The sequence below is a fragment of the Acinonyx jubatus genome, chromosome A2, assembly GCF_027475565.1.
Source record: "Acinonyx jubatus isolate Ajub_Pintada_27869175 chromosome A2, VMU_Ajub_asm_v1.0, whole genome shotgun sequence".
NCBI lineage: Eukaryota > Metazoa > Chordata > Mammalia > Carnivora > Felidae > Acinonyx > Acinonyx jubatus.
In genome coordinates this window covers 13,040,261-13,057,464 of record NC_069383.1, presented here as the reverse complement: position 1 = coordinate 13,057,464, position 17,204 = coordinate 13,040,261, and the positions used below count along the sequence as shown (strand labels likewise).

At 43.1% G+C, this 17,204-nt stretch overlaps 2 protein-coding genes across 2 annotated transcripts; both read left to right on the top strand.

Annotated features, from left to right (window-relative positions):
* The first annotated feature begins 4,159 nt into the window (after positions 1-4,159).
* Positions 4,160-6,981, top strand: TAS2R3 (taste 2 receptor member 3). Its single transcript, XM_053217980.1, has one exon. It carries the CDS (start codon positions 5,086-5,088, stop codon positions 6,034-6,036), a length of 951 nt encoding a protein of 316 aa, XP_053073955.1. The 5' UTR covers positions 4,160-5,085; the 3' UTR covers positions 6,037-6,981.
* A 4,313-nt stretch (positions 6,982-11,294) lies between these two features.
* On the top strand, positions 11,295-16,961 carry TAS2R4 (taste 2 receptor member 4). Its single transcript, XM_053217982.1, has one exon. The coding sequence runs from the start codon at positions 14,703-14,705 to the stop codon at positions 15,621-15,623; it is 921 nt and encodes a 306-aa protein (XP_053073957.1). The 5' UTR covers positions 11,295-14,702; the 3' UTR covers positions 15,624-16,961.
* Positions 16,962-17,204: the final 243 nt, after the last annotated feature.

Below are 17,204 nucleotides of genomic sequence, written 5' to 3'. Positions count from 1 at the left end.
TAACTTGTTTATAGAAAGTCACTGGAAAGAAAGCAAAATGACAAGTCACAAACTGGAGAGAAGATATTTGCAATCATATAACTGAAATATAACTTAGAATATATAACGGTTACAAAGCAAAAAAAATACGATCTAGAATATAGGAAGGCCTACAAAGCAACAAGGAGACAACTGGTTAGAAAAATGGGCAAAGACACAGAGGCTGTGAAATATAAATAATCCATTCATATGTGAAAAAGTGGTCAACTTCATTAATAAGGAAAACCACTTGCAATGTTGTGGATGGGGCTAGAGTGTATTATGCTAAGTGAAATAAGTCAGAGAAAGACAAATACCATATGATCTCACTCATGTAGGAAGGGGGAAAAGAAAAAAAAGGGAAACAAGCCGTAAGAAATGCTTAATGATAGAGAACAAACAGGGTTGCTGGAGGGAGGTGGGTGCAGGATGGGCTGGATGGGTGATGGGGATTCAAGAGGGCACTTGTGATGAACATTGGTTGTTGTATGTAAGTGATGAATCACTGAATTCTACTCCAGAAACCGCTATTGCACTGTATGTTAACTAAAACTGAAACAAAATGTTTACACATATATCGTATATTAAATGTGCTTATTGTATTCTCAATTGTTTACTTTCCACTTGACTCTCCATATGGCTTGTCGGGCCTGTAGTTTCTTGTTCTTTCCACCTTGTTTTGATTTCCTACCTTCCCAATATGTTAACTTAAACATTAAATGTACTTCCAATATTTGAAAAAATAAAAATAATCAAGAAAATGCAAACCAGAAGCTGCAATGAGATTTCATTTTAAGCCCTCCACACTCGCATATTAAAACACATTTGATAGAACGGGGTGTGAGGGAGGATATTGTATACCAATGGAAACTTACGTGCTGGTGGGGAGAGGGTAAATCGGCACCTCCTTTTCAGAAAACATTTTGGCATTGATTTGTGTTGAAATTTCATGTAGTTATTTCATCTTTAAAAAAAATTTTTTTAACATTTATTTTTGAGAGACAGAGTGAGACAGAGCATGAGTGAGGCAGACAGAGAGGGGGGACACAGAATCGGAAGCAGGCTCCAGGCTCTGAGCGGTCAGCACAGAGCCCGACATGGGGCTCAAACTTACAGACCGTGAGATCATGACCTGAGCCGAAGATGGACACCCAACCGACTGAGCCGAGGCGCCCCTGTAGTTATTCCATCTTTAAGGTACACCTATGGGAAGCTCTTGCCCTGTGGCCCAAGAAACCTGTCCAAAGGTGTTCTTAGCAATAATGTACATAATAGCACAACCAGCAAGCCAGAGAATGGGTAAATAAATGCTCATAGGATGGAATACAGCTGTGTAAATGAGTTAACAGCTATTCCAGTAATAAAAATAACTTTTAGAAACAATGTTGAGTCAGTGGCAGTTAAAAAATTAATCTAAAACTTGAGCTAAAAAAATAAGCTAGCTTTAGAAAACTTATTTTTTCAATATATATTTACTGAAGTTTTGCTGTGTGTCAAGGTCTGCGCCTAGGGCCTGACGGTTCAGTGAGTAAAGCACTGATATGGGGGAATTGTTAATAGTTACTTGGAGTGACAGGCATGTGCCAGGATTGTCCTAGACAACCTGGGAAATACCATTCTTCTTGTAGGAGTTTTATATAGCAATGAGAAAAGTCCAAAAAATAACTCTAGGACTTCAATCTAGGTTGTCTGGACCACAAGCTAGCTGGGAAAAGGCTTTCTTTCACTTCTCCCACCCGAAAGTGCTTCGCATAAGCTCAGTTGCCACAGAACTGTTGACTCTAACACCAGCGGGAGCTATAACGTCCTGTGGGCTCCGAGTCTGCGTGTGTCGGCCCGCTGTTTTCTCAGACAACTCTTGTAAATAGCTGGCTTCCCAAATCCAGATTTTCTGGCACTAAGACTGTTTGTTTTCCTACTGACAAAGTTGTTTTCACACTGTTGTTACAAGAATTGTGAGAACAGCAGGGAGGGTGAGACACCTCCATTGGCATACGAAAGTACGCTGCTAACCGAACTGTGCTCCGTGTAATCATAGGAGGATGAAGAGGAGCCATGCTTTTATTTCTGGTGTTGATAGGAGTTTTCTCTTACTCCAGTAAAGCCTGTTCTTTAACTCAGACCATATGATATGGCAGAAATTATTGTGAGTCCTGATGCATGCAAGAGGACATGCAGAAGAGATTCTCAGTGTGCGATATGAGGAGTTTATATTTTGGGATAGTTGCGCTGGAAAACCATTGAAGTGTTTCAAGTAGTGGAGTGCAATGATCTGATTCACATTTTAAAGTCATTCTTGTGGCTCTATGGAGAAGCTGTTACAGAGGAAAAGATGAGAAGTGGAGAATGAGTTAGAGAGAGAGAGACCGTGAGTGGGGAAAGGCCAGAGAGAGAGGGAGGAAGACACAGAATCCGAAGTAGGCTCCAGGCTCTGAGCTGTCAACACAGAGCCCGACATGGGCTCGAATTCACGGGCCGTGAGATCATGACCTGATCTGAAGTCGGGAGCTCAACGGATTGAGCTACTCAGGCGCCCCCAGGATACGTTTTGTGATTACAATGGAGACATCATTGATAGATTGATGTGGGAGAGAATCAAGTTAATCCTTAGGCGGTGCCTGATTTGAGCAATTGGGTGGATGATGTTGCCATTTGCTGAAATAGGGAGGATTGAGGGTAAGAGATTGTTTTGTTTTTTTAATGAGAGTAAATTGAGAGTTTTATTTTGGACATGTTAAATTTGAGATGTCTGTGATAGTGTCAAGTAAAGTTATATAGGTGGATAGGGGAGTATATAGCTCAGAAGAGTGTATGGCATGAAGATGTACATTTTGGACTTAACAATTTAGGATTTTTTTAAAAGCTTATGTCTATTTATAGTGAGAGAGGGAAAGAGAGAGAGTGGGAGAGCACAAGTGGGGTAAGAGCAGAGAAAGAGGGAGACAGCACCAATCCCAAGTAGGCCCCATGCTGTCAGTATGGGACCTCATCAAGATAAAAAGCTTCTGCACAGCAAAGGAAACAATCAGCAAAACTAAAAGGCAACCAACGGAATGGGAGAAGATATTTGCAAATGACATATCAGATAAAGGGTTAGTATCCAAAACCTATAAAGAACTTATCAAACTCAACACCCAAAAAACAAATAATCCAGTGAAGAAATGGGCAAAAGACATGAATAGACACTTCTCCAAAGAAGAGATCCAGATGGCCAGCAGACATGAAAAAATGTTCAATGTCACTCATCATCAGGGAAATAAAAATCAAAACCACAATGAGATACCACCTCACACCTGTCAGAATGGCTAACATTAACAATGCAGGTAATAATAGATGTTGGCAAGGTTGCGGAAACAGAGGATCTCTTTTGCACTGCTGGTTATAATGCAAAATGATGTAGCCACTCTGGAAAACAGTATGGAGGTTCCTCAAAGAATTAAAAATAGAACTACCCTACGACCCAGCAATTGCACTACTAGGTATTTATCCAAGGGATACAGGTGTGCTGTTTTGAAGGGGCACATGTACCCCCATGTTTATAGCAGCTCTATCAACAATAGCCAAAGTATGGAAAGAGCCCAAATGTCATTGACAGATGAATGGATAAGGAAGATGTGGTTTATATATACAATGAAGTATTATTCGGCAATCAAAAAAAATGAAATCTTGCCTTTTGCAACTACGTGGATGGAACTAGAGGGTATTATGCTAAGTGAAATTAGAGAAAGACAAATATATGATTTCAGTCATGTGGAATTTAAGATACAAAACAGATAAACATAAGGGAAGGGAAGCAAAAATAATATAAAAACAGGGAGGGGGACAAACCATAAGAGACTCTTAAATACAGAGAACAAACTGTGGGTTGCTGGAGGGATTGTGGTTGGGGGGATGGGCTAAATGGGGCATTAAGGAAGGGCATTAAGGGGCATTAAGGAAGACACTTGTTGGCATGAGCACTGGGTGTTATAGATAGGTGATGAATCATTGGAATCTACTCCTGAAATCATTGCACTATATGCTAACTAACTTGGATGTAAAATAAACAAACAAACAAACAAACAAAGAAATAAATAAAATATCAGAGTGCCACACATGTTGAAAGGGGAAACATCCTTTTGTGACCCCTTTGTATTCTGAGTATAATATGTATATATATATATATATAATATATGTATATATGTATGTATATAGATAGGTAGATATTTATAAAGCCATATAGAAAGTACTAATGCTGGCCATGGTCAAAATTTGTAAGGCATTGCTTTACATAAATAAGGCTTCTTGGGTCAAAGAGGTTGTCTGTGATTTCTGTCACCCTGAACTATTGTTGACGTATTGATACAGTAGTCATGCACTCTGAGTGAATAGGTTATATGCTATAATTCATTATTGTTATTCAACTACTCGGGTAGTTAAGAATTTCTGATGATCTGGCTCACTATGGAAGAACTTGGAGCCTCCTCATGTGTAAGGCATACTCCAGCAGGCACGCCTTTTAATTCTAATCCAGGACCAGTGGCCCTGAACTTTCTCTATTTCATGCACTTAACCCTCCCTCCAGGGTGACTTTGATAGTGCCTTCTGGTGGAATTCTGATCTCTGTGTGTGTCCCTGGGTCCTCCTCCCCAGGAATAAGACTTCTCACTCTTCGGAGTGATTCTGTGTGACTCTTCTGGTGATGCCCCTTTCTGTCCTGGGTGGCTTGGAACCCTCCTCCTTTTGAAATCCAGTCCAAATCCTCACCTTCTTTGCGAGTCAGATCTCTTCCTTCTCCGTGTGACACTGGATACTACTCCATTTGCATTTTGGCAAAGAGCTGCTGAGTTTAGGTCATAGATGGAATGTGACAGTCCATGTCGTCTGTGAAGAGGACAGACTAACCTGAAAGATCCAGAGAGGGTTCACTAAACTTTGCTCTACAACAGACTAAATTGGGCAGAGACGAGAGACAGGTACAGTGAAGCGACAAGGAAAGGTGGCAGATTCACAGGGAGAAATTTCAAGTCAGCACAGAGATTGTATGTCAACAGAACAGAACGAGGTCCGGTCTGCCTAGTAGCTGACATGTCAGGGCTCCACAAGTGGGTGTTTCTGGTTCTGTCTGCCACTCAGTTCATTCTGGGGATGCTGGGGAATGGTTTCATAGTGTTGGTCAGTGACAGCAGTTGGTTTAAGAATAAGACAATCTCTTTGTCTGACTTCATCATCGCTAACCTGGCTCTCTCCAGGATTGTTCTGCTGTGGATTCTCTTGGTTGATGGTGTTTTAATTGTGTTCTCTTCCAAAGTGCATGATGAAGGGATAATAATGCAAATTATTGATATTTTCTGGACATTTACAAACCACCTGAGCATTTGGCTTGCCACCTGTCTCAGTGTCCTCTACTGCCTGAAAATTGCCAGTTTCTCTCACCCTACATTCCTCTGGCTCAAGTGGAGAGTTTCCAGGATGGTCGTACAGATGATCTTGGGTGCGCTGGTCTTATCGTGCGCCAGTGCCCTGTCTCTGATCCATGAATTTAAGATGTATTCTATTCTCGGTGGGATCGATGGCACAGGGAATGTGACTGAGCACTTTAGAAAGAAAAGAAATGAGTATAAATTGATCCATGTTCTTGGGACTCTGTGGAACCTGCCTCCTCTGATTGTGTCTCTGGCCTCCTACTTTCTGCTCATCGTCTCTCTGGGGAGGCACACGCAGCAGATGGAGCAAATCGGCACCAGCTCCGGAGATCCAAGCACTGAGGCCCACAAGAGGGCCATCAAAATCATCCTCTCCTTCCTCCTTCTCTTCCTGCTTTACTTTCTCGCCTTTTTAATTACATCATCCAGTTATTTCATACCAGGAACTGAGATGGTGAAGATAATTGGAGAACTCATTACCATGTTTTATCCTGCTAGCCACTCATTCATTCTCATTCTGGGAAACAGCAAGCTGAAGCATATGTTTGTGGGGATGCTGCGGTGTGAGTCTGGTCATCTGAAGCCTGGATCCAAAGGACCTGTTTCCCTGTAGAGTGACAGAGGGCACAGGTGGGAGCCCGGGCGTCCTTCGGCCTGGCTCAAGACTACAGGGCTCTTCCTGACCCTCCTGTGGTCCCGGTGCTGTGACGTCAGTAGCAGAGAAACACTACTGCATTGCCTTGTCCCATGGGGGACACATCTCATGGCTTCTCTTTGTATGGTTGTTTTGCAAGAGAGTGAAACAGTCTTTGGCAAATGTCAGTATAGTAACACTCTCACGGTGTAGGCATGTATTTTAAATGCTGTCAACAAAATGAGCTGATTACTAGCTTTAGCGTAAAGTTTATCCTGACAGTGATGAGCTGATGTAAATAACAGTGTAATGAATTTGAGGGAGGGAGCAAAAGCACTGCAGTTCCACAGACTTGGGTTTGCATTCTGGTTCTGTCCATTTCCAAGACCTTTGGCCTTAGGCGAGTTACTTAACCTTTCTGTGTGATCCCCTTACCTCATTTTAAAATACAGACTCACCTACAGGCTGCTAGAGATTCGTGAGGCAATGCGTGCCAACATTTTAGAACAGCGTGTCATGTGAAGCCCTCAGTGGGTGAGGCCGGTTTGGTAACCGACAGTGAATCGTGCAGCAAGAGCGCTTCCTGGAGAGATAGTTCCCACAGATCCATTGCGTGAGGACAAAAGCAGTGGAGCGAGAATCAAGACCCTTGGATATTAGGCTCCAAACCAGTCTGGTGGTGGTCGTTTTACTTCAATAGTCCTGGTATTCCTTTATCATTTTGCTATCATTTCCCTTTATCAACTGCCGAGTAATTTTTTTAGTTTTTAGATTGGGCAAAACTCAAAGCGGTTTGTTTTTTTTCCACACTAACCAGGGTGCATGTTAGCTTTTAAAACTTGAGAGTTTTATAAAAAATAACGGAAGCAGGGGCGCCTGGGTGGCTCAGTTGGCTGAGCGTCTGGTCTTCAGCTCAGTTCACGATCTCACGGCTCCTGTGGTCTAGCCCCGCGTCGGGCTCTGTGCTGACAGCTCAGAGCCTGGAGCCTGCTTCGGATTCTGTGTCGCCTCTCTTTCTCCCCCTCTCCTGCTCGCTTGCTCTCTCAAAAATAAGTAAACATTAAGAAAAATAGAAGCAGTTTTTATAAATTTAATAAATGTTATTTTTTTTTAAACGTTTATTTATTTTTGAGACAGAGAGAGAGACAGAACATGAACGGGGGAGGGGCAGAGAGAGAGGGAGACGCAGAATCAGAAGCAGGCTCCAGGCTCTGAGCCATCAGCCCAGAGCCTGACGTGGGGCTCAAACTCACGGACCGCGAGATCGTGACCCGGGCTGAAGTCGGACGCTTAATCGACTGAGCCACCCAGGTGCCCCAATAAATGTTATTTTGATACAATTACACAGGAATTGAGTCAAGAAGTCAATGAGACTATTCTTACTTAAGATCATGAAAAATTCTCAAACTTGTGAATATAGACAGGACCCAGGACAAATCTGAATCCAGATTTCTGTCACTGATGGAGCTCTCAGGTGTAGAATGTTGTGGTTATGAAGGCAGGAGTGAGCGAGTTAACAGATGAAGAGTGCTTACAATCTCAGATGGAGGAAACAATAGCTGTTGCTGTCATTGTTATTTTGTGGAATAAGTCATATTTGGATGTAGCATTAAGGATCACCATACCACTTGGCATTTGGTCATGTGTAAGCAGAAGTTAATCTTGGGATTGTTCTGGGATTTATGTATTCATTTCTAAAGTTACAGGAATAAATGTCTCTTGGTCTGCACTGTTCGTTTTCAAATTGATTCTTGCCTCTTGAAGCTGCTAGGAAAATGCCTAATTCTGACATAACTTAAAATTCTCTTTCGGAAAGTTGTGTGTTGATGGGGCACCTGGGTGGCTCAGTCACTTAAGCATCTGACTCTTGATTTTGGATCACGCGATGATCTCACAGTTAGTGAGATCGAGCCCTGCCTCAGGCTCTGCACTGACAGCAAGGAGCCTACTTGGAATTCTCTCTCTGCCCCTCCCCCACTCATGCTCGCTCTCTCTCTCAAAATAAATAAAATTTAAAAAAGAAAAATGTTGAAACTCAAAAAATTATTTAATACTCATTCAATAGTTCACTCAAATATAAGGATTTGAAATGGGTACTCTTGTAATTAATAAAAATCTGTGCTGCTTTCCAGCACAGGAAAGTTTCCCTATGGAAATCCATGCTGTCTTTTTTTTTTTTTTTTTAAGTGTTTATTTAGTTTTGAGAGAGAGAAAGTGTGAGCAGGGGAGGGGCAAAGAGAGAGGGGGACAGAGTATCTAAAGTAGGCTCTGTGCTGACAGCAGACAGCCCGATGTGGGGCTCAAACTCATGAACCGCGAGATCATGACCTGCACCAAAGTCGGACGCTTTACTGACTGAGCCACCCAGGTGCCCCGGGAATCCATGCTGTCTTGATTGGCACCTGTTTTGTTAACGCTGATCCCCCCTTTTGAATTCATCTTCACCCACTCTTGAACACCTATTCCTACTTTCTGTCACTTTGACGACTTCTCTGTCTAGCTCTGACCTTCTGGTTCTTTGGTTCTTAACCTGAGTTCCTGACTCTGCCTTCTAGCTTAGGTGTGGGGGGTTTTCTCTCTTTTAATTGAATATGACATTTTCCTGGAGGTTTTGGCTTGGCTGCTTTTTGGTTCTTAGTGCCTTTGGCTGACTTCTGAAGAATCCCTCCCTTCTGTTCCCGCTGGGGCTCCGTTAAATCTTACCCTAACCTAACAGATTCAGATATGGTGCTGGCGTTATACCACGTGAACATGCTGACGTTACCACCGTTAGTTGTGTCATTGGGCCTGGAGTGTGGGTGGAAACAGAGACTTCTGAGTGGGAGTGTGCTGTGGTAGTCTAACTGGCTGAGTGCAGAGTGACCTTCCCTGAGACGAAATGAAATCAGATTCGTATGCGTGGCATCCCCAACTGCTCTCGTGTTTCTTTCAGAGAAATGTGTAGGTGGCTCCTGCAAAATGTTGGACTTGGTTAATACGACATCAGTCATATGGGGACCGTCATTCATCAAAATTGGTGTTGGGAGTGGGCACGTGAGTCTGGGTAGTGGGTGAGTTGCTGATGAAAGGAGTCTCCTCTGTTGCTAGAGGATACGGTCTTCTAGATCTCTGAGGGGGGATGCCTAACCTGCCCACTCTCAGTGAGGCCCAGTACATGGGGAAGAATTACCTAATACCTCAGGCCCTGTTTTGAGCAAACCCGAGAGGCCATCTTGTTTGTTTTGTTTTACTTTCAATGAATTAGCTTTAGTTTCTAAAATCCCTTAAAACTCTTAAATCTATTTGTTTCATGAACAAAGGACCAGAGCGTGGCTTTCCCCCACTGTGACCAGGTTCCTGGGGTCAAAGTACGGGGATGAGATTTGTCCCCGCGTTTGGAGGCAGTTCCTTGCCAGAACTTGTTTTGTTCTGAAGGCTGCCTCTTCTCCACACACATCCATTCTTTAGTGCGTCGCTGGTGTATTGCAGTTGGTGTATTAACGCATGAATCAGGAACAACTTATGACAGTAGCCTCATAAGACTTTCCAATTTTCCATCAGAGGCCCCTGCTTCTCATTTTTAGTATTCTCTGAAACCTTGGGCCAAGTTCACAAATCCTGATCCTTAATGAGATTGAGCTATAGTTTGGGTCTAGAGGGATCATAAAGAAAAATAAACAAACCAACAACAACAAAACAAAACAAAAACAACAAAACGACCCCCAAGTACATTCCAACATTTCTCAAAGAGTTTCAATGTCTACCAATGTTCTTTGCCTTAAATGGCGTCCCTGATCTTTCCCAACAATTGATGAACAGAGCTGTCTAGATCTTAAAGTTGTGAATGTGATTTTCTTGTCTTGGGATAGGTGGAAGGGAAAGTCTGATCTTCTGTTGATATTCTGCAGGAAGCTCTGTTTTAAGAAAGCAAAGATGACCTCAAAAACTTCCAACAACTGCTGATGACAATTGTATGTTATTTTCTGGTATTCCTACATTTTGCTGGACTAGAAAAATGTATAGTGTAGGTGCTAAAAGTGTTATTTCTGGAGTCAAACACATTGGATTCAAATCCTGACCTCATGGTTAAGCGTCTGACTTAGGCTCAGGTCATGATCTCACGGTTTGTGAGTTCGAGCCCGGCGTCGGGCTCTGTGCTGACAGCTCAGAGCCTGGAGCCTGCTTTGGATTCTGTCTCCCTCTCTCTCTGCCCTTCCTCTGCTCCTGCTCTGTCTCTCTCTCCCCGCAAAATAAATAAACATTAAAAAAAAAAATCCTGACCTCATCACTTACTAGATACATGATCTTTGAAAAATTGCTAAACCTCCTTGGACTTCAGTTTCCTTCACTATAAAATAGGTAATTTTATAAAATGCCTCATAGGATTGGTGTGAGGATTAAATAAGACGATGTATGTAAGTTATTTTACCGACTAGAGCATAGTAAATACACAGCAAATATCAGCCACTAGTATTTTAGCTTATCAAGGGTCGAGACTTAGGCATATGCCTCATGGAATTCTAGTCTTAGGATAGTGAATCCACAGAGTTTGTAGTTGCTGGTGGTATAAGAGGACATGATATACATGAAAGCCTGCTCCTTCCAGTCCCCAGGGGATGGATGGTGGGAAGGAGAAGAGGGAGGCAGAAAGGGGATTGCACGGAGGGCAGGTGAGAGTCCTGATTTCCCCCCTCTGAGGACTGCTTCAAAGCTCCCCGGTTGCAGTTGGTGGGAGCAGAACATAGGCGCCGACTCAGCCTTGAATGCAGGCAGAGCAAGCAGTAACCAAGGGACACAGACCTCTCCCTGGAAGACAAGGACACTGAGGGAGAGGACATGATGTTTCTACCATGAGATAGCATTGATCTCCCCCCTCTCTGCAGACACGTGGACCCTAATTAAGGGAGAGAAGCATGGCATCAGGACTATGTCTCAGATTTTCATTTTTTACATTATGTTTTATTTAAAAAATTTTTTTAAATTTAATTTATTTTTTATTTTTGAGAGAGAGAGACAGCGAGCTTGAGGGAGGGAGAGGGAGAATCTCAAGCAGGCTCCGTGCCCAGTGAGGAGCCCAGTGCAGGCTCAGTCCCACAACCCTGGGACCATGACCTGAACCGAAATCAAGAGTTGGACACTTAACTGACTGGTGCACCCAGGTGCCTCATCAGCTTTTAATTTTTAAATCTAAAGAGACTGAAAATTTTTCTGAAGACATTCTTTTCACTATCTCATTGGACTGAACACTTCCGCCCCAACCAGCAGGTGGGAGCTCAGAAAAAAAACTGTATTACTTTTAGACAAAATTAAGAACTTTACTTTTTCTCTGCACGTATGTGTTTGTCAAGTGAATGAATTTTGTTGATCTCACTATAGTGAAATTGTCGTTGCGACTTGGTGGGGCTGGCCTGATGACAGAGCAGTATTTCCGGGTTAACTGAAAATAGTGTTTTCAGAAGCTCATGGGTGAGTTTCTCTGCATGTTCTGTCTAGGGTTGGCACCACCTGTTGCTGAATAGGGTGCTCATGGCCAGGGAGGGACGATTTCTGAACTCTTCTTGGTGGCTCGGCTTTGTACCCTAACTGCCCATCTAGCACCCCTCTTTGAGAAAGGGATGGGTTCCAGCTAGCTGCTGGATGCTGCTGTACTACTGTAGAAATAAATCTCTCACACCGTTCTGATTCTGGCTCATCTTGATTCCAGTTCATTCATTTATACCATGGACATTTAGCTAACAGCCACTTTGCACCAAGCACTATACTAGACCAGTTGTTCTTCTCAGAAATGTCACATGTAGCGGGCACGAAAGACACCGAAACAAGTACTTCATCTCTGCATCACTGAAACAAATGCTTCAGATGTAATGAAGGGTTCTGGCACAGGTGATCTTTGTCTGTGGTCTCCTCTCGTGACAGCCACGAAAACGCGCTGCTCTGTTCCGCTGCCGAGGTCCACCGCTGCATGGCCGTGCTTCCTGCAGGTGGCTCGGAGCCAGCGGTGGAGCACTGTGGAGTGCTGAGACAGGTTTTCTTCTGAGACTGAGACTCAGGTGCCCCTGCTGAACACACCATCACACCCCGTGTTTTTCCATAGCACCAGATACCCTGATCTCTGTCTTTTTGTCTGTCTCTCACACGGTTCTGTGTGTTTTTTGAAGGCAGCGTGCACTGTGCGTGATTCTCCTGTTTCCCCAGCAGCTAACCTAGTGCCTGGCTAATGACAGCAGTTTGTTAAAGGAATGAGCAAATGAGGGCAACAAGAGGAAGGAGCTCAGTCTCAGAAAGACCTTACAACTTAGCCACTGATTTTTCTATGATGTTTGGCAGTCACTTACTCATCTTCTTTTTCCTCACATGTGAAAAAAAAAAGGGAGAAGCATATCTTCCTTCTAGAACTGTCTTAAGAATTGACTGAAGCTTAAGATGCCTGCTGCACTTCTGGGAACAGAGTAAGCATTAAAAACAGCCTAATAAATGGAAGTTTCCCTCTCTCTTCCTCCTACGCACCCATTAATAGGGGTGGGACTGCCCTAAAAAGACTTCTATCAGGGCGCCTGGGTGGCTTAGTCAGTTAAGCGTCTGACTTTGGCTCAGGTCATGATCTCACAATTTGTGGGTTCAAGGCCCGCGTCGGGTTCTGTGCTGACGGCTCAGAGCCTGGAGCCCGCTTCGGATTCTGTGTCTCCCTCTCTGTCCGCCCCTCCCCTGCTCATGCTCTGTCTCTCAAAAATAAATAAACGTTAAAAAAATTAAAACACAAAAAGCTTTCACGTCCCAAAGGCTCCAATTTCTCTTGTAGTAATTTCATAGACATAGCTGCCAGGGTTGAGTCAAAGGACACACACATCAGGAGAGTCACCACACTCAAGGAAGCCCAAAGCAGGGAGCATCCATAAGATATTTATATTTAACTAATGGTAAAATTCTCATGCAGGGGGAGAAAGGGTTTTGTTAGTGCTTTTCCCATACTGACCTTTTCAGAAATAACTTCTGACAGAACCAGTGTGCTCACTGGTGACACTAGCCAGCGTGATCACATCCTGCTGATAGGTCCCCCTGCTACCGAGAACCCAACAGCCTTGTATGTCTCATTCTGAATGTGGTCTCTTGCTGCCCAGTAATGGGTCCTCCCACCCCCTTTGGAACATTTAATTCTTATATCTTACTCCATATTATCTATTCTGTTTAAATGTGATGTAACTGAATTACTTTAATGCAGTAGTCTATTTTGTAAATAATTAAGTGGAAATACGTGCTATGACATAATCTGCCCTTTAATCATTGCCTGGCTTGTTCACTCTGTTTGCCTGGTTCACCGATCTGGGCATGCTTCTGTCATTCGTGGCTCCTTAGTTTTGTGCAAATGCTTTTGTAAGCAGCTGGGCTCAGGGAATTTCTCCAGGCCTGCTTTTCTGTCATCTATCTTGAAGGACCTCATGAATTCACTCCCTTCTCTGGACCTGGTAGTCTTCATATGTTAGCTGCTTCTGTTTGTCTATTCCTATTTGTACTTCTGTTCCCATAAGTACCGGGAGTTTGTATGCTCTATTTTGATGCCAGTTTTGTAACCTATATGTGGCTGCATTGAGGCTTGCACCTTGGGTTTCCCCAACTGCTGGAGTAGATAAGAGACGCCATACTCCCGCACTCACTCATAGTCGTCGATAGTATAATTTGCCAAGCATATGGTGCCCTTTAGTGTCTGAGGAGTTGCAGAGATATCAGGCAGTGAGATGCCTATCAGGGCCACAAAACTATAGCTAAAGCGTTACTGTGTATTTGGTACTGGAGTACTTGGGCAGTTAAATGTCTAGGAAAGAGCCCACTGTGATGTAAGCATAAGCCCACATCTATAAAGGAAACACGTGAAATGGCTGATATTTTTTCCAAGCAGAAGTGATTGGAGACATTGTTCCAAGCAGAAGTGATACCGCAGCAAATGAGTATGGCACAAATCTATATATGTGACTGGTGAGGGAATACAAAGTAAAGGAATCGTCACCAAAGGATGGAATTAATTGAAAACAGACTCTCTCGAGGAAGCATGAAGTCCTTGAACTTGATCTGTTCATAACTGTAAATCACTGTAGGTGCTTGGGGACGAAAGAGTAATGCTGGCATGGCCAGAATGACAGATGGGGAAGATAGGGCTGCAACATCAACAGATGACAGGGGATAGAGAAGCTGGATTTTGGTAATCCATGGATGTGTGGATGAGGGTGGGCGGGCAGGAATAAAGCCTGGGAATTCGCACCATATTCTGGGGGTGCTACGAAGAAAAGCTTCATTCACTGTGACACAGTGACACAAGCATCGCTGGACTGGGATCCTGTCACCCAGACTGGAAGTCCTTGGAACCATCCATAACTCCTCCCTCCAGCTGGCCTCCTCCTGGAGGAGTGGACTCCCGGGTTCACTGAGGCTGTTTGAATAAGCCATTTCTAAGGAAAACAGGATATGAATGAAGAAGTGGTAATGCAATCCTTGGAAGATTTGCATCTCAGCAAAAGCAGCTGGCTCTTAGACCGTTGATGGCTCATTTGCCACACGGGGGACAATTGGAAAAGGAAACCCTTCCTGGCTGGTACTGATGCCTCCTTGTACCTCTCAGGATTTCTCCTGCCCCTGCACCGGCACCACCACCGCTGCTTTCTCAATGAGTAAAGATGCATCAGATACTCTTCTTATCTGCTCTTACTGTCTCAGCAATTTTGAATTTTGTAGGACTCGTTGTAAATCTGTTTATCGTAGTGGTCAACTACAGGACTTGGGTCCAAAGCCACAGAATCTCCTCTTCTCATAGGATCCTGTTCAGCTTGGGCGTCACCAGATTTATTATGCTAGGACTGTTTCTCCTGAACATTATCTACCTGTTCACCTCTCCACATGTCGAAAGGTCAGTCCACCTATCCACTTTTTTCCTGTTGTGTTGGATGTTTTTGGAGTCTACTAGTCTCTGGCTTGTAACCTTGCTCAATGCCTTGTACTGCGTGAAGATTACTGACTTCCAACACTCAGTATTCCTCCTCCTGAAACGAAAGCTGTCCCCAAAGATCCCCAGGCTGCTGCTGGCCTGCGTGCTGATCTCTGCCTTCTCCACTCTCCTGTATGTTGTGCTCACACAGACATCACCCTTTCCTGAGTTTCTGACTGGGAGCAATGGTACAGTATGTGACATCAATAAGAGCATCTTGTCTTTGGTGACCTCCTTGGTCCTGAGCTCCTTTCTCCAGTTCATCATGAATGTGACTTCCGCTTCCTTGTTAATACATTCCTTGAGGAGACATATACAGAAGATGCAGAAAAACGCCACTGATTTTTGGAATCCCCAGACTGAAGCTCATATGGGTGCTATGAAGCTAATGATCTATTTCCTCATCCTCTACATTCCATATTCACTTGCTACCCTGCTACAATATCTCCCTTCCGTACGGATGGATTTGGGAGCCACATCCATCTGTATGATTATTTCCACCTTTTATCCTCCAGGACATTCTGTTCTCATTATTCTCACACATCCTAAACTGAAAACAAAAGCAAAGAAGATTCTTTGTTTCAACATATGGTGGAATTTCAGTAGTAAATAGTGGCGGGAATCACCTCCTGGTTTGGGAGCAAGATTTTCTCCATTAGCGGTTTTCCCAATGGTCTGAGAAATTCATTTTTGTAATTATTGATCTGACTTCCTGGGCCTTTGAGTGCCTGTATGTCAGTTCATTCTGCAATTTAAAAAATTTAAAATATTAGGCAGTTTTTTTTTGTTTGTTTTTTTGGTTTTTTTTTTTTTCCTGAGGAGCTTGCTTGAGGCATTACTTATCATGGAGTTTGCATGAGTGTTGCATCCCTGGCTAAGTGGAAGTCACCACATTGTTCCATGGGCTACTCAAGTATAAGGGGATGTTCCCCCAAATTAAACAATACATTAAAGTTCACATCATTAAATTTTTGAGGTTCAGTTAAAGAGCCCTGGGTAAGGGCTTAGCAATGAGTGAATCAGGAGTCAGCAGACTGGCTTCAAATTAGCAAGAGGATGCAAAGAGCAAAGGAAGAAAGGAAAGGTTTAGAGAGGAAAAGGAAGAAAGAGAAAGATGAAACAGGTATATACTGTGGCAGGTGTTACAGAGAAAGCACCCTCCCCTTTTGGGTCACAGTAACTGAGCTATTATTACCAAGAAACTGTAGGAGTGAACTTCTAGGTTTGCTCTGGAAAGAAGGGAAGGGTCAGAATGGAGGGAAGTGATTAAGTATTAAAGAAGCTGAATCCAGGAGAGTTCCAAGGATCTTAAAATCTAGGGAGCTAGCCTGAGGTCAAAAGCAAGTGCCAAATGTGAAATCAATGCAATCTGAGTGCAACTTTACAAAAGACTGTACCCCGTCACATGATACGGAATTCAGGGGAAAGCCAAGAGGAGCCATTGGATTCGTGGTGGGAGCATCAGACTTTTGATGACTAGATATCATCTGCTTATGAATTTATGTACTGAGCTGTATGGACACTGCACAATTATCCAGGAGAACACTTTTTTTTGGAGGGGAGAGGGGTTGGAACAGGAGGACTGGCTACAGAGGAACAGGAATCTGAAGATGGAATATTGATCAGTTTTGGGATGGGAATTGAAGGGTAATAACTCATATTTATACATTTTTTGTACTTCTAAAATATTTATGTAATATTTACATGTGTCAAAATAAATAATCTTATTAAATAACATTCTCTTCATTAAAAAAGAAAAAATGAGAAATCTCCAAATTTTACAAATTACCTGTTATTTCCCATTCTGGACACCACAATCTTGACTGCATTATTCAGTAAGGATTACTCAAACTGATATTTTAGTCTTAAAAAAAAAACACCAAGGTTTTCATCATGTTAGAATCTTAAGATTAGGAGATAAGAGGATTACTGAGGATGATTAAATCCATGACAGAAGAACTCTAAATGAGTAGCAGAAAGCCTTGTGGTCTCCGTAGTAGTCTTCTCTTCCGTAGTAACAGAATTTTAGCTACCCAGAATTTTGGCAGCAAATTACATATTACAGCTTTCTCTTCTAAGTAGGTATTATGTGTGATCAAGTTCTTCCAATAGAGTATGTGGAGAAGTGATGTGTGTAATTTCCAGGTGGTGCCCCTAGAACAGGTATGCTCTCCTTTCCCCTTTTCCCTTTCTT

Excerpts from the sequence above, each read along its gene's own strand:
- TAS2R3 (XM_053217980.1), top strand. The coding sequence starts at position 5,086 with ATGTCAGGGCTCCACAAGTGGGTGTTTCTGGTTCTGTCTGCCACTCAG.
- TAS2R4 (XM_053217982.1), top strand. The coding sequence starts at position 14,703 with ATGCATCAGATACTCTTCTTATCTGCTCTTACTGTCTCAGCAATTTTG.